Here is a 21,582-nt window from a genome sequence, read left to right as displayed (position 1 = left end):
TACCCTGAGGATTGTCTCTGAATATTTACTTCGATTGTTATTTCACTTCTGAATGTTTTCTTAACCTTTACTAGCAATTTGTGTTTTTTTGCTGATTTGATGTGAGAGCAATGATCTTTTGTTTTAGTTGAAGGTGCACCGTGCACCTGAAGAGGTTATAAAAAAATAATAGGGAGAAGATAAAACTGCTGATGGCAAATCACTTACATTAATTTTTGGTTATGTTTTTAGCTTCCGATGATGGCAAAATCATGTTTTTAACTGTTATGAACATCTGTTTTTCCTTATGCAGCGAAAGAGTACTGGATTTGGGTTTATTTAACTGAAGAACAATGAAATTACAACTGAGGAAGTTTGTAAGGGATACTCTTCTTTTGTTTTTGTTTTTTAAGAAAAAGTAATTCTCTTCATATTCATGTTTTTGTTTCCCATAATTCTAGATAACTGAGCCAGATGAAGGTGGTCTCAAGTATCTTAAGGATATCAACTAGAACGGGGCTGAAGAGCCAAAATGGTTCAAGCTTGAGTTTTTCTTTGATCAGAACCCCTACTTCAAGACACTGTCTTGACCAAGACATATCATGTCGATCAAGGAGTAAGCATAGTTTGAAAGGAGATTAACAATATCACTTGGCAATTAGATTCCACCATAGACGATATTGGATTCCCATCACCGTCTTCCAACTGCAAGTTACCGGATAGGCTAGAGGAGAGAGCAAGGATCTGAAAGCTCCGGACGTTTTTATTCATCCATTTCATTTCTATTGAGAATTAAGAACATCACCAATTATATTTTGAGGGCTTTGTTGTCTAAGTGCCGTCTTCATGATTTTCATCAGGATCACTGGTTTGTTAGTCCATTTATAAATGTGTATGAGTGGCTGCATAGCACACCAACAATGTCGGAGGAACGAAAGTAAGTTCTTTCCTTTTGATTGTTTTGATACATCTGCTAGAGAAATGTCATATTATGTTCAGTGTTAGACTTAAATGAATGAGTGAACTCATATTGGTTAATCGACATGTGTGTACTCAGTGGATGTGTTCCAAGAAGTTACTTTTGAATGCATCCAAATACACTCACGAGTTTGAAGACGTTTCTAGATTTGGTTGTCGATACGATACTGACCTTTCTCATGATTAGAGCATATTGATTGCCAACAAGAACGCTGAGCTGCAGAGCTGACGGGTATCTCTAAGAACATAATGAATAATGCTAATGTCAAGTTCATTAAGGTCATGGAAAGGTAAGTTGAAGCTCAGAATTTATATATTCAGTTATCTTTCTATGTTTGATATGCACTTCTATGTATTCTTGGTTGAATATGGATTTAGAACTTGGTTTATGTTTGTTTGTATGCAGGTTAGACACTCACACTGTTGATGTAGATGTGAAATTTATACTTCCAGATTGCTGTTGGTGGTGGACTTCACTCCATTCTTGACACTCCAGGAAGAGAGTTTGCCATATATTCTGATGCCGCAGTTGATTTGCCTTCTAATACCAATTAAGATTTGAACTCGTCAAATACATATATCATTTTTGGCGGGTTTATCACATTTGAAGTCGTCAAATATTTTTTTCAATTTGATTATATTTAGTAAGTTAATATTTTGTAATTTAATAAGACTGTGATGGCTGTTACGGAAGAAAAGCAAATTGTTAAAGTAAAGCGGAGATATCTCCAATATATAAGAAGAAAAGGAGTAAACCATTGCTCTTATGTTCAGCATTTTACTCTAAAGATAATTAACATCCTTTATTTTATTCGTCAAATAAACGATCACCAAATTATGAGAGTATGTGTATGTTTTTCTACTTAACTAAAGTATTGGTGCCTGGTGGAGATTCAAGCTCTTATGTTCATCATTTTTTTAAAATGCGATTTCAACTTTCGAAACCCAATTTTGATACTTTGTTTGGGGAAACTATAATTGATTTAGACTAGCTAATAAATTTCTTGGAAGTCTATGAAAATAAATTTCTTGGAAGTCTATGAAAAAAATGAAAACCGCTAATTTCTGGTTTCGTCATAAAAGATTAAAACAAATAACTAATTTTTGGTCATAATTGAGAAACAAAATACTTTTCAAGTGTTTGAGTTAGTAATGCTACATTTAAATATATTATTTTAGTCCCTATTTAAAATTGACGGGATTTTACACACCCAATATTAACACTGAATTATCCAAAAAATAGCACCCTAATCTTTGCAGAACTAATTAATACTCGTAAATTTAAGAGCCAAATCTAATAAGCTACACGAACATAGTCACCACTGTAACTAACTTGAGAAAGTAAGATCTCCAATATTTCAGCAATTGGTCAGATCAGATAGAAATTACAAATAATCTGGGAGAGTTAGCAAAGGAAAAGATCTCCAATATTTCAGCAATTTGTTTATTCAACTAACATATATTTCTTACTCTAATTAGTGTCTTTTGAGGAAGAAACAACAATATTATATATTTATAGTAAGAAATAGAAAATGCTATTTTAAATAATAGATTAGAACAAAATTTATTTTATTTTTTTTTGGTAAAAATAGCCATCTTCTATATAGAATAAGAAATAGAAAAGACTATTTTAGAGACCAAACAAATTTTAGTGCTTATTTAAGAAGAAAATAGCAAAATACATTTGAAAGAATATGTGAAAATGATAAACGGGAGAAGAAATTAAGATATCAAAATATATTTCATAGAAAGTGCTCTATGAGTCTATGTTTTGTCTAGCACTTAACCAATGAATTGGTGGGTTTCAAGATTCTCTTATCCACGATGTAATAAGAAATTAAGATAGTAAAGGAGGAGTCCCAACTTTGTTTGCTTTTATAGATACATCAAATATAAGAGAGTGGTAAAACAAGAATGTAATCATACAACTTTTATACTACAGTTGAGGCAGTTTTTAAATCAAGCCTCAACATTTCAATAGTGCTATTGCCATGCATAAATGTAAGAACCCAAAAGCAGACTAATGAACAAGTATTAACACCGGCGACCACCTCTGCAATTAAGAGCACCAGCATTAGAGGTAATGACGCCAACAAGGGATGACGATTTGGCTTCCAAACTTGAAGCTCGAGCGTAGCTAGCTCCACGTCCTGATCCAGAACGTGTGAAGAAAGCACCGTTTAGGAAAAGGTCTCCTTCTGATCTCCAGTTCCAATGCTTCCATTGCCAGTGCCCTGCATAGTCTCTCTTTGTCACCTCTTTAGCAAACCGGTTTCTCGGAGCAAGATATCTGTTTCCTTGGCTATTGATGGTGGGACTAGCACTGCCACCAATTGCATACATTTCCCAGTGTGTGTAGTCATTGTTCACTACATGGAAGTATCCATGCCTACACCTACAATCAAAAAACGTTTCATCCTTTTGAAGATTAAGATGATAAATTATTCAAAGTATTGTAGAAACACAAATTATACAATAGAGCAAACTGAATAATTAAAAAGCATTTGCATAAATAAATTGATAAAATATAAAATAATTTGTAGAGACGAGTTCTAACAAGTATGTACCTTGGCATCCTCTGAATAAGACCTCTACCAAAATGGTTATAAGCAAAAGTAACCTGCATCACCTTGTCCCTTGTGTAAGTATCACTATGCCCCAACAACATAACCTCGTTATGGTGCGTAAAGTAGTTAAGTATCAATAAGCCCATCAGCGCAACTAGAGAGCGAGTTGTGATCAATCCAAATATGACTCGACCCAAAGATCGAGATCCCATCACCATCAGCCATCGTCCTCCACCACTAGTAAAAATCCAACGCATAGCCACTACAAAGTTGTGGCTATAGAGCAAATTATTGTGGCTATAAAAGAAATCAGCCACGCTTAGATGTCCGAAAAGTAGCGTGGCTATAGCCTCGTGGCTAGAAATAAGCGTGGCTTTTCGTGGCTAAGAGCCACGTTATTACCACGCGCATTTTCGTGGCTATAATAGCCACGATATAATATTAAGACGTGGCTATTGCTAGTGGCTATAATAGCCACGATACTGCCACTTATTCGACGTGGCACTATTAGCCACAGTTTAAAACTATTTTTCAGTGGCTATTATAGCCACGATTTAGCTACTAAGATTCAACATTTATAGTATCCACTGTTTTGAAAAACATTCAAAATTAGAGATTTAATTAGCCAATTTTCATATTAGAGATTCATTCAAATTATTAAAATTGCACATTCAATAAACACAGAACTTAATATACAAGATAGTCAAGGTTCAACATTCATAAAAAGTTACATAAGAAAAGGTTAAAAGTTTTGAGTCTAAGAAGACTATCAAAAGACCTTGTTACAAAAGAGGTTATAAGATAAAGTACCAACTTCTAAATGCCATTGGGAGGATTAGGCTGACCAGTTGGTGCTTGAGCCTGATGATCAGAAGTCTGTCCAGTAGGTGCTTGCGGGGGCCTAAGTGTTTGGAGGAGCTGATTGATTGTTTCCCTTGTTGCTGCAAAGTCCTGCCTCATGTCTGAGACGTCCTGTTTCACCCCAGCAACATCAGAAGTGACACTTTGGAGGGTTGTCTCAAGACCGCCCACACGCATCTCCAGGTCCAGGTTGCGGGCAATACCATTGGGGACGCGTGAAGAAGGCGCATGCTCCCTGAATTGTTCACTGCCCAGTCCGTAAACATATCCCCTCCTACTCTTAGCATTCTGTCAAGAGAAATGGAAAAATATTCAAAACCAAGCAAGACCAAACAGAAACTAACATAAGGCTATTTGATCAACTCAGGTAACACATGTAATGCAATTGTCAAACAGAACAGAAGATTAAAAGTGTCCGAGAATAAAAATGTTAAGCTATCATACCTTCAGATAAGCCTTGTTTAACATGAGGCGAGAAGGAGCAGATGATGCACTTGGACTCCCTGGTGATCCTTCAGTGTTAGAGAGCTGTGTGGCTTCCATCTCGGCCTGAGTTACCAGTTCTTCAGCCCGATATTCCACAAAAGTCCCATCTGGTCGGGAGTGTGTCTCCCTGACAAGGGCAGTGTAGGATGGTGGTTCACCAGAGGCTTGCGTCTGCAAAAAAAAGAAATTAGGAAGACAGATTAGAAAGACAGATTATAGTACAGACATGGAAGATACCATGTTATACGCTATCCTTGCAAAACACCTAGGGCCTGCATTATGCTTGTGGCACCCTTTACCCACAGGATCAGCCTTGCGGCTTTTAGCAGCCTTCTTGCTTTTCTTTTTAGCCTCATCAGTCGCCCAATACTCCAGAAGCAGTGTCCAGTCGCTATCATTGATGTACTTTGGCTTCTTGTGTTGCCTCTTCTTCTTGCTAATCCTTTCACCAACGGATGTCATCGTTTCCTTCTTCCACAGACCGTAGACCAAATCATTAAATTGAGGCTCCCAGTAGAAATTTTGCTACAACAAAAAACAAAACAATAAGAGGTTTAGAAACAGGAAATAATAACAGTAAGAGATTTAAAAAAAAATGTAATTTTTGATTACCACAAACGTTTGCCACCAGGAATCATTCCTTTCCTCAGGCACCTTATTCCAACTCTTCCAAGGACCCATGTAGTATCCTTGCCAAGTTGCACGGATGAAAGCATGGATACATGGGTTAATACCAAACCTAAGATGATAACAAACATCAGTAACTGAAACAAGACTATGACAAAATCCTACCTAAAATTTCACAAAACAATCCTAACAGAAACAATCCTAACCAATCAAAGACCCAATTCAAATAACAGAAACATTCAAAGATGAGGAAGTGATCTTACCATAAAGCTCCATTCGGCTTATCATGATGGAGATGTGGCTGTGAGAGCCTAGCAGGTAAGTTGAGCATCGCATTAAGGGTCATCTGCTGGTAGCTGTTGGAACGAGATGAGGAAGCAGCATGGTTTGGAGCGGCTCCAGTAGCACCAGGAGGCATAGGAGGAGACCCAGCATGGTAAACAGCGGGTCCAGTAGCACCCGGAGGCATAGGAGGAGATGCAGCTTGTGTTCCAGGTGCTCTTGTTGAGTTCATACGTACAAAACCAACAAGAACACATCTTTAGAGTCAAGAAAGAGAGAAAGACAAATCTAAACGAAGAACAGAAAGTAGACAGACAAAACCCCTAATCGAAACAGAAAGTAGACAGACAAAACCCCTAATCGATACTCTAAAATAAACAAAACCCTAGATCGAAACAGAAAGTAGACATGTAACAACCAATCAAACAAGACAGAGAGAAATCGAAACCCTAGATCGAAAACCCTAAAACATCATATCGAATCGAGAATCGAAGGGTTTCATCTCCGAGAAAGGAGAAGAGAAACAGAGAGGGTTACCATGAGAGGTGGGAGATGGAATCGGAGACGGCGAGATTGAACCGGAGACGGCGACACAAGAAACGGAGAGGAGAAGAACCGTTCCGTCGCGAGTCGAGAGAGAGAGTTTGTCTTTTTTTCTCTAAGTGTTGAGAAGAAAGAAGAAAACTGAATTATTAAACCTTTTTCTAAAGCCACGAAATATCAGTGGCTAAACCGTGGCACTGAACCGCGAAATTAAAAACAATTGGAGCCAAAACCAAATCAATTGGAGCCAAAACCAAATCAATTGGACTCAATCCAATTGGTTTACCAAAATTTTGGACTAGCCACGATTTAGCCACGCAATTACAGTGGCAATATGTAATATCTCACGGGAAACCAAAAAAAATTCGAGCCAAACCAATTTGTTTTCTCTATTTTCCTTATAGCCACGAAACAGCCACTAATAAACCGTGGCTCTATCTAAAAACGCGTAACCACAAACACCCAACCCCTAAAGCACAATCCCTAAAACCCAAACTCTTTTCCATCAAACCTTATACCCATACAACAACTACAATTCAAACCCTTCATACATTCATATATTTTACATAATATAATTTTTCCAACAATCTCACAACATATTTTACATACATCGTTTGGAGGATTCACCGGGGCAAGATCATAATCAGAAACATCGTCAACAACATGTGTTTCCACCCGTAACAATGAACTTTCTGCAACTTGGTCACGTCTATCATCCTGCCACGCAGTTAAAGCAATTTCGGACGTTTCTTGGATTCCTCGAGGAATAATTTTTGCGCATGCCCACCAATCATCGGCAGAATGTCGACGTACCCGTGGATAAGAAATAAAACATGCTTGATCACAATTACCTGGTCATGATACAATAACATCGAAGTTTAAAATTATGGCTTTTCATCAAACATTAAATCTCAAGCACATATATATTTCACTTACCAGGTAATACAAAAGGATCATATTTTGCATATTGTCTTCGTGGTGAGACATCAACAAGACCAGATGGATGTATTCTCATACCGCGATTTTCCGTGGTGTCAAACCACGAACATTTAAAAATCATGACCCTCAAGCCAACATCACCATGATACTCCACCATCATAATCTCCTGTATGAGGCCATAGTAGTCTGTTTCATTGGTTCCAGGAACACAAACACCATAATGTTGAGTTTTTCTATTTTGACCGTGGTTATGTGTGTGGAAAGTGTATCCCCGGGTGTGATATATTGGCCAAGACCTATAATTGCGCCTAGGACCTTGTACAAAATCCAACATCCACATAGGAAATGTGTAAAACTGAGTCGCATCGTTAATCTGCAATAGAATAACATTGTTATAAATTACATCATAAAATAAATAAATTGTGGAACTTGATAATATTAAAACAAAAACTCACATAGTCTTTGCACCACTCTGCAAAGTTGGTGTCTTTCGCTTTTTGCATTGCAACTGGAGTAATATCAGGAATACTCCGTGTCATATATTCTTCAAACATCCTGCACACATTTAAAATATTAATTATGTAACTAGAAATATGTATTTATATTATATTTTCATAATATTAAGGTACCTTTCATATGGAGCAAATGTTTCACAGTTGAGCATCATAAATGTCTGAAGAACGGTGTTATCTTTATCATTTAACCAACCAGTTGAGCATTGACCACTGATTCTCCCTTCGTGGTAAAACAAAGGTGGTACATCCGGATAATTGTATGAGAAACGAATATCATTTGGACCTTCTGGAATGCTCATGATCTCAGGATGACCAAAATAATTTGAGGATGCTCTTGAAATCTCCTCGTTTATCCATTGTGCAACTATCGAACCCGCAATGCGTGCTTTGTTTCTGACCATCTTCTTCAAATGGTACATGTATCTTTCAAATACATACATCCACCTAAAATGGACGGGCCCACCTAAGGCTACCTCATCTGGAAGGTGCACAAGAAGATGTTGCATAGCATCAAAGAACGATGGAGGAAAAATCTTTTCCAAGTTACAAAGCTTCACACCGATATTTGCCTTTAAAAGACCAATATCTGATTCTTTCAAAATCCTCGAAGAGATATCTCGGAAAAAGAGGGCAATATCTGTAAACAAAACATTAAAGTTATAACATCAATCATAGTAATTATTAAGATAACATAAAAAATAAATACCTCTAATTGCCGTATGAACATTTTTGGAAGAAGTTCCGCGAATGCAAATGGATAGAGTCGTTGCATAATGACATGACAATCATGACTTTTCAGTCCATGTAGCTTTAAATTGCTTTCATCAATACATCGACTAAATTTGGAGGAATATCCATCGGGGAATTTTATATCATTTTTCAGCCACAGAAGGAATTCTCGCTTAGCCGCATTTGACAGCCTGAATATTGGCGCGGGCATCGTTCCATCCTCTTTCATCTCTAAATCACGCCTTTTGCATAGACCTGGAAGATCCAATCTGCTTTTGACGTTGTCTTTTGTCTTTCCAGGAGCATTTAACAATGTGTTCGTGAGGTTATCGAAGAAGTTTTTCTCAATGTGCATGAAATCAAGGTTATGCCGAAGAAGATGAGTTTCCCAATACGGTAACTCCCAGAAAATACTCTTCTTAACCCAATTGTGAGTAACTCCGTATTCAGATATTGTCTTGGATGGATTATCATGTCCATTCCCTCCACATTCAACGGACTTTGATAAACCTTTTATATTATTTATCCTCTCACGCAATATTTCTTCTCCGGTCAACCATGGTGGAGGAGGATCCACAACTGTTTTTCCCCGTGTAAATGCTTGAGTGTTTCTCCTGTAAGGATGATCTTCATCTAAAAACCTTCTGTGGCAATCAAACCAACTATGTTTCCGTCCATTACGTAACTAGAACGCACCTGTCTCATCTTGACAATATGGACACGATAGCCGACCATGTGTCATCCAACCTGAAAGCATCCCATACGCTGGAAAATCGCTTATCGTCCACATCAACACTGCTCGCATTATGAATCTTTCTTTCCTTGAAATATCATATGCCTCCACACCATCTTTCCATAAACTCTGTAACTCTTCAATCAGCGGCTGAAGGTAAATATCTAAGCTTTTTCTTGGATGTTTGGGTCCGGGAATTAGCACCGAAAGGTATAAGAATTCTCTTTTCATACACATTCTCGGAGGCAAATTGTATGGAGTTACAATAACTGGCAAAAGGGAATGTGCTTCGCCATTCATACCAATCGGATTAAACCCATCCGTTGATAAGCATAGATAAATGTTCCGGCTTTCAGCAGCAAATCCAGGATATAACTCAATGAAGTGTTTCCACGCTATGGCATCAGATGGATGATGTATTTCTCCTTCCGAAGTTACATGTTTCTTATGCCACCGCATATTGGAAGTTGTCGCCTCAAGTTGGTATAGACGTTTCAGACGATCTGCTATTGGGAGGTAAAACATTCTCTGTTTCGGTTTGTTTTTACCTTTTCCGTTCTTCGGGTAGTAGCGATCTTCTCCACAAAACCAACAACTGACCAACTTCGCATCGTCTCCCTTCCAAAATAACATACAGTTCTTCACACATACGTCAATCTTCTGTAAGGGTAACCCAAGCGACCGTGTCAGTTTCTTTGTCTCGTAATATGTTGTTGGAGCTTTATTTGGCTGCGGAAGTATGTTTTTAAATACTTCAGATATCTCATCTACACAAGCTTCTGGTAGATTATAATCTGTCTTCACTTTCATCATCCGCGAAGCAAGAGACAACTGAGAAATTCCTTCTGCACATCCTTCGTAGAGAGGTTGAGTCGCTGCTTCAAATGCTTCAAAAACACTATCATGATAGGGCTGTGCTATGTCTGTCTCTTCTATAGCTTCCGGCATGTAAGCTGGCGCAATGTCTGCGGGTACCTCTGGAATATTCTGCTGGTGATCTTCATAAGCATTCCAAATAGGAGTCTCTAACATTTCTTCTTCACCCGTCGAATGATTCGCCCCGGAACTCTCACCAACATTGTTGAATTTCTCTCCATGACTCGTCCAAAAATAATAATTTCCCTTGAAACCGTACAAGAATAGATGTCGTGCGACAACTCTTGCTTCACGTTGCTTCACATTTTTGCATCGAGCACACGGACACAACAAAGTTTCTCTTTCTTTGTAATCTTCTTGATTACACGCAAATTGAATAAATGCATCAACACCTCCAAGAAATATTTCAGAAACCTGATTACTCTCAGAATCAATTCTTTGATCCATCCATTTTCTAGATTGAAAGTAGAAAGACATTTTGTTCTGAAAATTTGAGAGAAGAACAAAAGTTCTAAATGTCACGGTATGAAGCGTATATATGATGCGAAATAGCCACGACAATGCCACGAAATATTCGTGGCTCCCTTACTCAAAAAGCATGTATAGCCACGAAACAGCCATGAAATAACCGTGGCTATATCCCATTTCGTCAAACGATTGGACGTAACACTTTCTTTTTGATGTCGGCACAAAAAAACAAAATGGTGCCACGTTTTATTAGTGGCAAATTCGTGGCTAAGTTATACAGCCACGAAAATTTCGTAGCGCTTCCGTGGCTTTCACCTGCCGCGCTTTGTTTCGTGACTTGATCGTGGCGTTTTTAATTTTACCGTGGCTTTTTACGTCTCGTGGCTTTTACGTGGCGGTTTCGTGGCTTCTTTTAAATAGCCACGGTTTTTAAGTGGCACTACAGTGGCTATGCGATAGATTTTTACTAGTGCACCCATAATGTGACGGAGAGCTTCTCACCATAGCGTTACCAGTAGGTTTACAGTCATGAATATGTATCCCATGTATGATAATGTTCGTCTTGAAGCTGTTCATGATGAGTTCTTGCTTCAGTGTTATGACCATGTCGCGTTTGAAGACGATCCAGAGAGGCTCTTCTTGGATCACGGCGTGACGGAGTGTACCCGGTTTAGGGTTAACCGGGTTATCGTCGTTAGGGTCGCTTACTACGTAGTAACGTCCGTCTCTGCCGCCTATTGCGTTGCACCCGAATCTGATTGCGCAGACGGCGAGGTGTTCTCGCCGGAGTTGCCATTTTCTGTCACAACGCCAGCAATCGTCTATCCGGTTACCGGTGGAGCAAGAGAAGTAACCTAACCTTCTCCGCATGGTACTGTTCCGAATGGTCCTGAAACAAATCAAAACCGGTTTAATCGAACCAAACTTATCTCAACGTAACTATTAAATTAAACAAAACCGGGGCAATGTTCGTAGATCGATCAAGTAAAACATCTTCTTTTTTCTTTTTGACTCTTGTCTCCTCATCAATTTTCTCTGATTCAATATAATATAGTCTTGATGATCCAATATAATAGTCTTGATGATAACTGAATGATACCCCAGAAGTCTTCATTTCCTTCAATTGGATCATAATATGTCTTTTGGGATGTGTGTGAATTGCTTTTTTGTTCCAAGGTATTATCTTTACGGATTCCTTCAAACCTTAGGATGTGTGTGATGGTGAATTGCTTTTTTGGCAGTCATGTTTTGATGATACAAAATAATTTTAACTAGTAAGTTAAAGATTATTATTATTATTATTATTATTATTATTCTATTATTTTTTGGTTTAAGGTATTGATATTATGAAATCGTCTTCAATGTATTTTATTATTTTCATCTAAACTAAAAGAGTTATAAAAGATGTAAAATTCATGCCAATATATGTTTCTAAACTTTCATTCTTTTATTTCTTAATATTTTTCTTCTATGGAAAAAATAACACTTTCTATTTACAGAAAAATAGAAATGAATCAAAGTAGATTGTATTTTATATATAATAGCATTTAGAGAAATAAATAAATGTTAGTTGGAAATGCTATATTACTTTATTTAGTTGAACATTAATAGATTTTTATATCAGAATAGTACCTCAGTTCAAAGTCATGTTGATTTTTTTCTTTTATCAACTACAATCGTATATTAAATCAAACTGAGTTGTTATAAATCTCTTATGTATTGAAATATATGTTGAGTTTATTGACTAAATCTTTTTACTATAGCATTCTAAATGTTATGATATAATTTTTTTATTCAACTAACATATATTTCTTACTCTAGTGTATGTCTTTTGAGGAAGAAACAACAATATTCTATATTCAAAATAAAAATAGAAAATTGCTATTTTAAAATATACTTTGGAACAAAATTTATTTCTATTGTTAGTAGAAATAGCATTTTCTATATTTAAAATAAAAATAGAAAAAGACTATTTTAGAGACTAAATAAAATTTAGTTCTTATTTAAGAGGAAAAATGATAAACGGGAGAAGAAATTAAGATAGAAACATATATATTTCATAGAAAGTTCTATATGTTTTGTCTAGTACTTAATTCTCTTATCCACGATGTAAGAAGAAATTAAGATAGTAAAAGAGGAGTCCCAACTTTTGTTTGCCTTTATAGATACATCAAATATAAGAGAGTGGTTAAACAAGAATGTAATCATACAACTTTTATACTACAGTTGAGGCAGTTTTTAAATGAAGCCTCAACACTCCAATAGTGCGATTGCCATGTATAAAATGCAAGAACCCAAAAGAAGACTAATGAGCAAGTATTAACACCGGCGACCACCTCTGCAATTAAGAGCACCAGCATTAGAGGTAATGACGCCAACAAGGGATGACGATTTGGCTGCCAAACTTGAAGCTCTAGCGTAGCTGGCTCCACGTCCTGATCCAGAACGTGTGAAGAAAGCACCGTTTAGAAAAAGGTCTCCTTCTGATCTCCAGTTCCAATGCTTCCATTGCCAGTGCCCTGCATAGTCTCTCTTTGTCACCTCTTTAGCAAAGCGGTTTCTCGGAGCAAGATATCTGTTTCCTTGGCTATTGATGGTGGGACTAGCACTGCCACCAATTGCATACATCTCCCAGTGTGTGTAGTCATTGTTCACTACATGGAAGTATCCATGCCTACACCTACAGTAAAAAAACGTTTCATCCTTTTGACGATTAAGATGATAAATCATTCAAAGTATTGTAGAAACACAAATTCTACAATAGAGCAAACTGAATAATTAAAAAGCATTTGCATAAATAAATCGATACAATATAAAAGAAAAAAACGATTTGTATAGATGAGTTCCAACAAGTATATTTACCTTGGCATCCTCTGAATAAGACCTCTACCAAAATGGTTATAAGCAATAGTAACCTGCATCACCTTGTCCCTTGTGTAAGTATCACTATGCCCCAACAACATAACTTCGTTATGGTGCGTGAAGTAATTGTTAGAGATAGTAATAGCCGTGGAAGCCATAACAGCATCAATGAGCCCATCAGCGCAACTAGAGAGCGAGTTGTGATCAATCCAAATATGACTCGACCCAAAGATCGAGATCCCATCACCATCAGCCATCGTCCTCCACCCATAATGTGACGGAGAGCTTCTCACCATAGCGTTACCAGTAGGTTTACAGTCATGAATATGTATCCCATGTATGATAATGTTCGTCACGTATTGTATCGTGATGCATGCACCGTTAGCTATGTGGACGTTGACGCCACGACCATCTATCGTCTTGAAGCTGTTCATGATGAGTTCTTGCTTCAGTGTTATGACCATGTCGCGTTTGAAGACGATCCAGAGAGGCTCTTCTTGGATCACGGCGTGACGGAGTGTACCCGGTTTAGGGTTAACCGGGTTATCGTCGTTAGGGTCGCTTACTACGTAGTAACGTCCGTCTCTGCCGCCTATTGCGTTGCGTCCGAAACCGATTGAGCAGGTGGCGAGGTGTTTACGCCGGAGTTGCCATTTCCGATCACAACGCCAGCAATCGTCGATGGGATTCCCGGTGGAGCAAGAGAAGTAACCTAACCTTCTCCGCACGGTACTGTTCCGAATGGTCCTGAAACAAATCAAAACCGGTTTAATCGAACCAAAATTATCTCAACGTAACCATTAAATTAAACAAAACCGGGGCAATGTTTTTGGATGGGCCACATAACATCAAACTATAGAATATCTGCGTCGGTGGGCACATTCGTTGATTTTAAATATATGATGTAAATAATCGTTTAATAAGTTTCACATTATTGGTTATTTTGTAACGAGATAAGACTGAAACTATTGTTATTCTGAGTACAGTTATCATGAAAGAACTGGGAGAACAATACACGAGGCATATGCATGGGCTTGTCGCAATTCGCTGCTCCTAAAGATTAGGCGTTTGTTGGAACATTTACACATGTTTTCGGTTTCATAGCAAAAACATTACATATGTTCTTCTGGACCAATGTGTCTTATAATTCCATAAGATTTTCGCAAGCAATTATATTTACTACATGTGTTTTTTATATTTACCGTTATATTTTATTTATATTTTTCAACTATATGATATGGAGCATTGCATTTAATGAGAAAATAGCATCTAAATCCAACTCAACTACATGATGGGTTGATGTTGTGGTCCACCCAGAGAAGTCTGAAACGCTCAGTAAGAATAAGCATAAAGAATTTATATTAACTACTAAAGTATATATATATATATATATATATATATATATATATATTTTTTACATAAGCAATAACATATTATTATATTGTTTGTTTTATATCCACAATAGAATTATCTTTATATTTTCTTTACACTTAATATATGTTTGATAGATTTAGTAATATTATATCTAAAACCACATTAAAGTTCTATACAATATTTATTATATACGCCAAATAATATACTAAAATTAATATAAATGTCAAATTTTAAAAATAACAATTAATGTCTATACATTAAAATCAAATATTTTTCTTATATTAGAATAAATATATCTTAAAATAAGAAATCTAAATAAAGAACTTTTTGTAAATTAATATTTCTATAAATTAATAAAATTTCAAAATCCCAACATTATTAATTTATAGAGGTTCTACTATGATCATATTACGTTCGTTTTCTCCTGTGAATGGGAACCAAGAAACTACTTCTAGTTTTTCATATGAAAATACTTATACAAAAACTACTATACTACAAAGCAAAGTATTCTAGTTAAAAACAGTTAATTGTATTATAGCATTTGTGAAATATTTGACCGAAAAAAACCCGAAAATTAAAATATTTTATGGAAAATTAAAATATTTTACGGAAAATTAAAACTCTTCCATTTTTTTGAAAAATTGTTCTAGTTAATAACAGTTAAATTGCATAAATAGAAATCTTTATCTTTTGTATGAATGAAGAAATAGATAAAGTAAAAAAGATTTGTCAAAAAAAAGGATAAAGAGAAAGTAGGAAAAAAAAAGAATCGTGGTCTATTGGTTGGCCCTATGGATTGAACCCTTTGACCAGAATGTATAAAAATTCTTACACAAGCACCATGTGAGCTCTGCTCCACATAAATACAAGTTACCTGTTTTTTTAATTCTTTTTATTTATTTCTTAATTATTTACAAAAGAAGATCACAGGAATCTATCCAACCAGACGTCACGAGATGCTGGTCCTTTAAGAGTTAAACTTTAACTTATTGTTTTACCAACTACCCAATCGCAATAGATCAAACAGAACGCAATAGATCAAACAGATGATTACTGTTTAATTAGCAAACATACATTACATTATCACACTATTCTAATAAAGCTAGAATTAAAAATTGAAAGCAACATAAATACTCACATGTCCACCATGGCAGCTACTTCGTCTGGATTCTCAACTGCATGTTCATGCCATGTTTCATTGGACCTGAAACACAATTAAATAGTTCACTATATTAAACAAAACTATAATTACTATCTCTAAACCCGAAATGAAACAACTCAATAGCATAAAAGCAATATACTCAAGCCTCGAGAACCACTACTAATATAGAAGTCTTGGCGTGTTGCATTTACCAATAATAACAACACACTTTTGTTTGAGCACACGGATCTGTTCATGGTCAATAAAAAGATCGTAAACTACAAGAATTTTTAGATCTGTAATACAAAATGAAGCTATACTGATCAGTAGTTCAAAGAAAAAAATATGGATTCTTTGGAGCTTCAATGCTATTTTCTATGAAGCAGATCACGTAAAACAGTTGACCCCAAACTGAGCTAAGAACATTATATGTAATAAGCAATTAATCGATGATACCTGGTGGAATCGACGCCAGCAAAGAGCATTGTTAGGAGTAATGCTAAAGCAAAGAGGACAAGTACTTGCGTGGTAGCCATTGTTCTTGCTCTGTTTTGTGATGTTTCTTTGTCTCTGTCCGAGCCAGAGGCTTTTGTCAGTCTATTTTGTTGAAAGAAGAAGAAGTATGAGAAGCGTTTAAGAATGGGCTTTAGTGGGAGGAGTTATTATATAAGAGAAATCGGGAGTGACATGGCTTAATTAATTATTTAGAACATAAAACTCAAAATAGCTGGATAATGACATAAATTTTTCACCATAGTGTTAAGAGTTATTGTTTCACATTTATAACGCTCAAGGTTGAAAATGTAGGTGATGCGACAAGAGACAAACTATACAAACAAGAAAATAGGTTGTACAAACTCGTTCTTTTTTCAATAAAAGCTGCAATTCTAATGAGAATCAATACTATACATGCAAATATTTCACATTTTTTATATTCTGTACTTGCTAAGAAAACAATATATGTTTTACATAACATACATTTCAGAATTAACACAATGTATCTTGTTCTATTGTCAGAAAACTACGAACATGTTAAAAGGTTTAGTGGTTTATCCTACTTCACACCGTTAGATGATGGGCTCAAAACTCTGCAATTAGAGTTCAGATGTTGAGAAACAAATTTAAAATAATAAAAAACTGCCAAACAAACTGATTATTTAGAACTATTGGTACATATATTGTTTCCTGAATCTGTGGTACTAGTGATTTATTTATCAAAAATCACGATTTTTAAATCAGAAACTCCATAATTTGATTATACAAATAATTGCACATGAACCACTTTTTTTTTTGTTCAATGCCTAATCAGATTAGGCTAATCTTATCCAAATTTTTACTGAACAGAACAAATCTCGCTTTTTTCTACTTTGCATCTTTCATCTCCAACTGCTTTAAATATTCTCACTGGGCATCTCCCTCTCTCTATCACGTGCGGTAGGCCAGGTGGATCACGTGCCGAGCGGCTTGTCATTCATACACGTTCTTCTCATAAAAGTCTCCACGTCATTGTTTAACGTATAATAAATGTATATATCTGTTCGTCGGCGGCGAATGTCCGGAAAACACGCCGGTGATGAGCTCAATGTGGCAGATTACACAAACTAACCAATCAAGGTTGCGTGAATACCTTGAAAATCATCATCGTTTGTATATATTTGCTAACGTTTTTTAAAGAACACATTAAAACTCGGCCACAGTTTAGTATGATGCCAATAAAGAAAAGTTAAACAAATTAAAGGAAGAGTTTTATCAACAGCTAAAATAATATGTTAATATGTCACAATTATATAAAATAGTATACATTTTGTCACTGTATATTATATACATTTTATTATACTGATTGTCGACAAAGAAATTATAACAATTGAAGTTAGGATAAACAACTTTATAACCAATTCTAAAATATATTACTTATTTGCACCCAAAAAATCCATGCTAAACAGTTTTACGAGTATTATATCCACAAGAAGTATTTTTTATCTTTAATTCACGAAATTGTGGTGGATGACTATATTTGCTGGTTTCAGATCTTGATTACTCCTCTTTACTCTGCTATAGAGTGTTTGCCTACTATTTACTGGTTTCAGATCTTGATTATCACCACTCTTTTGAAACCAACTCCAACTTCCTTATTACCATGGTTTTTGTATTGTTGCTGCTCATGTGTTGCACGGTCAGACTTTGGATTGGAAGATTACTCTACAGATGATTCGCTCTCTGTACAATTCAAAGGCTCAGCATCTTAGTGTCACAGCGACCTTGCTATTGTAGACACTGTTACGATTGTTATTCATGCACTAGTTGCACTACCAATCACAAACATTAGATCACTGAGTGTGTTCTTTGTTGTCTATGGCGTCATTCCACTGCTTAAACCTAGTGTTGTCGAGATACGAGGACGTCTCTGCAATGTTAGTTGTTTATGTATAATGATTACTTCTATCTTTGTGTTTCTGCTTGTCTTTTGTTGCAGCAAATTTGTTAGCAAGTATGGCTTTGTTATCATCTTTGTAAACAATTCTTCTTCTGATGGAGATTAGTTATCTATAAAATCTTGTTTGATAAAAAAAAAGACTATATTTGCACCGCATTAAAGATCTTGAGAAAACTTGCAACCATTAATATGCTAAAAATGGTTTCTTCTATTAGTCAAACTTCATAACTGAACTGAAGGACTTCAACATTTGCTATTATAAATGAATTGCACAATGTTATGTAAAAGGTATGGTATAAAATTATTATGTGAAGTCCAATATCCATTAAGTTACAAAAAAAAGAGAGTCCAATATCCATTAAGGTCCATGCAAAAAATTTGGATGCCTGAAAAGTATATCATGTTTCGTCAAAATGTGATGTGGATGTACATATTGTAATTTTAGATTTGAATATCTACATATAAGAAATGTAATATAAATATTAAAAGTGATTTATCTATTCATTGTATGTTATTTTTCTGGTAAAATAACACACTATATATTTAATATTTAAATTTAATGCATAAGATTTATTTTTAAAAGTTTTATCTAACATTTAATAGAAAATATTTTTATTTTTGGTTTATATTTTATTTTCGTGAAAGAAATTTGGATGGGCTATTAACATGTACGATACCAAGTATATATATCGAGAATCCACAAATTTGGATCTAAATAGTTATAGCACAGTTTTGATGATTTCAGATCTCTTCCAGCACTAGATGTATAAATAAAAAATCGTAAGAATGCTGTATATGATCACTATTATTGAATAGTGTCAGAAACCAATGAAATGCATGATTATCACAATCTCTGACAAGTTTTTTGTTGCCAACGATCCTTAAGAAGTTTAACGCAACTTAGCACATTAACATATATGTAGGTTTGGGGTCATTGTAGATTTTCTTAAATTTGAACCGAGTCAAGTAGTAGCTTTTAGTTTTAAACACAAAACAAATAGTAGTAGTTTAATTATAGTCAGCGGCTGGTATATTTATCGTTTTATTTTTATAAGGTTAAATATCATATCACTAATAATATACAGAAAATGTTAAAAACTATACAATATATATCTAAATAAGCTCCAATTTACGCTCACACAATCAGTTAATTCATTAATTTCCACATGTTGGACAAAGACAATGATTAGGCTTCAAGACTGACCAACATTAATGTTTAATGCTATTATGGAAACAATGCTCCCTCCGTTTTTTTTTAATATAAATCGTTTTAGAGAAATTTTTATGCTCCAAATTATATGATGTTTTCGGTTTAATTTATTAACAGTTAATGTTATATGACAAATAATAATATGAATTCTATTTTATTATTGGTTGATTTGTGGTCAGGTAAATAATTAAGGATGTTTTTATTTAGAAAATATAAAAAATTAATGATTTTCTTAATCTATGCGTATAATTCTAAAACGACTTATATTAAAAAACGGAGGGAGTATTGAATTCGCCCAACAACGGATTATGTCATGTGTGAGTGTTTTTCATTAGCGCTGTTAGTTTCATGGCCGCTGCGTCTAGCGTCTGCGGCAAGAAAACGGAGATTCCAAATGTGAGACGCCTGTGTAACATAAAGTGAACCACCACTGACGCCATTAATTTCAGTGTATCTTTCACTCATTATTAATTGCCGCTGCGTCTGGAAAATAGGTTAGCGCTAACCTTCACCGGTGTTGTTCTGACGTAATGAAAAGTTAATTTTGGATCGCAGATGCTAGATGCAGCGGTCATGAAACGAACAAGGTAATTATCTTGTATAACATTTTGTGATTTTCTTTCTTCATTCAATAGTAAATTACTGGATAATAATAATTGACAGTTAAAGTCATCAACTTATAGGTCTTACATAGTCCAACGTCCACATGAAAAATATCATCTTCTATTCAATGCAGATTAGCTTCTTCGTGTGGGCATTATAATTGTATACATCCACGTTAGGGCGACTCTCATGCAGAGTAAGAAACATATATGCGACTAGAAGTGTGTCAAGTGTGAGAACATCAATGTACTCTGTGAAATGTGGGCACATTCGATATCTTTTCCCACTGATCTAACAATAAACCCTTACATTACAAATGGAGGGATAGATCAAGACACTGATCGTTACCATTCTCACTAGTCACCACGTTATAGTTATGATCCAAATCTGGAACAAGTTTTTGACCAAAATATTCTCCTTTGACATATCTACTTAACGCGACATGAGCACCGTTGGATCTGAAGATAGGATGGTCAGGATGAGGAGCTGGAAAGCAGCCAAAGGAGGTAGAAGATGGGTAGCTTAAGATGGCCAATTGATGTGGGGAAGGAGAAGGAGAAGATAACAATAGAGGTAGCGTGTGAAGAAAGTCATTGTTGTTGACGAAATCGTAAGCCCTCTTGGCTCTTCTTGCAGCTGTTCTCTCCTTCTTGTGGGCGTTCTGGTGGCCTCCTAGGGCTTGTGAACTCTGAAACTTTCTTGAACAAAAGAGGCAGGGGAATACTCTAGAAGATGTGTCTTCGTCTCTCTTGTTCTCTTCTTCTTCCTCCTCCCCTTCTTCTACTTGATGGTGATGATGATCATCTTCCATTGTCTGTTATCTATACACAACAAAAAGGCAGTAAACATAAGATTAACTTCCAATGAGTGTAAAAACAATATGGAGAGTCAACCCTAAACTGAGAAATGATGAAAAGGATATGAAAATGTATATACCTTGAGAAGTGAAGACTAAGAGAGAGAGAGAATGTGTGTGTGTTGTGTGGACTTGAGAAGATGAGTTTAAAAGGGCAAGGGAAAAGAAGAGAAGTCAAGTTAAGATGGCGTTTGAAGAGAGTTGGAAAATATGAGGAAGCTGAATCTGTGAGTGGATTCATTAGTGATGTTACTATTAAGTGTTCTGTTCTGTTGCAGAGCCAACTTTGGGAGCAGGTTCTTTTACCTGTATGGGCTTTGAGAACAGAGAAGATAAGAGAGAGTCAGAGATAAAGAGAATGGTGCATGTTGATAAGAAGAAGAATGATTGGTGAGAAAGAAATAGACTTTTGAATTGGGAAATGGAACTTATTTTTCTTGGGTCTTGAGATTAGCAATTTTGTTTGCTTTACTTCTTCTTTAAATGGAGCTCTTGCTTGGCATAATAAGAACGTTCCTC

The 21,582-nt window shown here is 35.7% G+C and overlaps 5 protein-coding genes across 5 annotated transcripts; all 5 read right to left on the bottom strand.

Moving 5' to 3' along the window:
* Positions 1-2,072: 2,072 nt before the first annotated feature.
* LOC106367044 (probable pectate lyase 20) lies at positions 2,073-3,670 on the bottom strand. Its single transcript, XM_013818918.2, has 2 exons — positions 3,525-3,670; positions 2,073-3,352 (listed from the first exon to the last, which is right to left on the bottom strand). Exons 1-2 carry the CDS (start codon positions 3,668-3,670, stop codon positions 2,992-2,994), a joined length of 507 nt encoding a protein of 168 aa, XP_013674372.1. The 3' UTR covers positions 2,073-2,991.
* Positions 3,671-4,340: 670 nt separating this feature from the next.
* On the bottom strand, positions 4,341-6,012 carry LOC106347575. Its single transcript, XM_013787147.2, has 5 exons — positions 5,762-6,012; positions 5,484-5,610; positions 5,109-5,396; positions 4,830-5,042; positions 4,341-4,673 (listed from the first exon to the last, which is right to left on the bottom strand). The coding sequence occupies exons 1-5, from the start codon at positions 6,010-6,012 to the stop codon at positions 4,341-4,343; spliced, it is 1,212 nt and encodes a 403-aa protein (XP_013642601.2).
* A 1,239-nt stretch (positions 6,013-7,251) lies between these two features.
* LOC106367035 lies at positions 7,252-10,562 on the bottom strand. The gene is made up of 5 exons (XM_048749228.1): positions 9,203-10,562; positions 8,609-9,085; positions 7,892-8,414; positions 7,718-7,817; positions 7,252-7,635 (listed from the first exon to the last, which is right to left on the bottom strand). Exons 1-5 carry the CDS (start codon positions 10,560-10,562, stop codon positions 7,252-7,254), a joined length of 2,844 nt encoding a protein of 947 aa, XP_048605185.1.
* Positions 10,563-12,717: 2,155 nt separating this feature from the next.
* Positions 12,718-16,796, bottom strand: LOC106382476 (probable pectate lyase 20). Its single transcript, XM_013822500.3, has 4 exons — positions 16,417-16,796; positions 15,958-16,023; positions 13,446-14,192; positions 12,718-13,263 (listed from the first exon to the last, which is right to left on the bottom strand). Exons 1-4 carry the CDS (start codon positions 16,494-16,496, stop codon positions 12,903-12,905), a joined length of 1,254 nt encoding a protein of 417 aa, XP_013677954.2. The 5' UTR covers positions 16,497-16,796; the 3' UTR covers positions 12,718-12,902.
* Positions 16,797-20,454: 3,658 nt separating this feature from the next.
* LOC106382477 (protein LATE FLOWERING) lies at positions 20,455-21,500 on the bottom strand. Its single transcript, XM_013822501.3, has 2 exons — positions 21,144-21,500; positions 20,455-21,028 (listed from the first exon to the last, which is right to left on the bottom strand). Exon 2 carries the CDS (start codon positions 21,016-21,018, stop codon positions 20,518-20,520), a length of 501 nt encoding a protein of 166 aa, XP_013677955.1. The 5' UTR covers positions 21,019-21,028; positions 21,144-21,500; the 3' UTR covers positions 20,455-20,517.
* Between the last annotated feature and the right edge of the window lie 82 nt (positions 21,501-21,582).

Source organism: Brassica napus, chromosome C2, assembly GCF_020379485.1.
Source record: "Brassica napus cultivar Da-Ae chromosome C2, Da-Ae, whole genome shotgun sequence".
NCBI lineage: Eukaryota > Viridiplantae > Streptophyta > Magnoliopsida > Brassicales > Brassicaceae > Brassica > Brassica napus.
Note: the sequence above shows the minus strand (reverse complement) of the source record. Positions and strands in the feature narration are given on the sequence as shown.

Excerpts from the sequence above, each read along its gene's own strand:
- LOC106367044 (XM_013818918.2), bottom strand. The coding sequence starts at position 3,670 with ATGGGCTTATTGATACTTAACTACTTTACGCACCATAACGAGGTTATG. Across the intron at positions 3,353-3,524 it reads CTTATTCAGAGGATGCCAAG|GTGTAGGCATGGATACTTCC; the intron begins GTACATACTTGT and ends TTTTGATTGTAG.
- LOC106347575 (XM_013787147.2), bottom strand. The coding sequence starts at position 6,012 with ATGAACTCAACAAGAGCACCTGGAACACAAGCTGCATCTCCTCCTATG. Across the intron at positions 5,611-5,761 it reads AAGCCGAATGGAGCTTTATG|GTTTGGTATTAACCCATGTA; the intron begins GTAAGATCACTT and ends TTATCATCTTAG. Across the intron at positions 5,043-5,108 it reads CAAGGATAGCGTATAACATG|ACGCAAGCCTCTGGTGAACC; the intron begins GTATCTTCCATG and ends TTTTTTTTGCAG.
- LOC106367035 (XM_048749228.1), bottom strand. The coding sequence starts at position 10,562 with ATGGATCAAAGAATTGATTCTGAGAGTAATCAGGTTTCTGAAATATTT. Across the intron at positions 8,415-8,608 it reads TTCCTCCAAATTTAGTCGAT|ATATTGCCCTCTTTTTCCGA; the intron begins GTATTGATGAAA and ends TTTTGTTTACAG. Across the intron at positions 7,636-7,717 it reads CAGAGTGGTGCAAAGACTAT|ATTAACGATGCGACTCAGTT; the intron begins GTGAGTTTTTGT and ends ATTCTATTGCAG.
- LOC106382476 (XM_013822500.3), bottom strand. The coding sequence starts at position 16,496 with ATGGCTACCACGCAAGTACTTGTCCTCTTTGCTTTAGCATTACTCCTA. Across the intron at positions 14,193-15,957 it reads GTAGCTGCCATGGTGGACAT|GACCATTCGGAACAGTACCG; the intron begins GTGAGTATTTAT and ends GATTTGTTTCAG. Across the intron at positions 13,264-13,445 it reads CTTATTCAGAGGATGCCAAG|GTGTAGGCATGGATACTTCC; the intron begins GTAAATATACTT and ends TTTTTACTGTAG.
- LOC106382477 (XM_013822501.3), bottom strand. The coding sequence starts at position 21,018 with ATGGAAGATGATCATCATCACCATCAAGTAGAAGAAGGGGAGGAGGAA.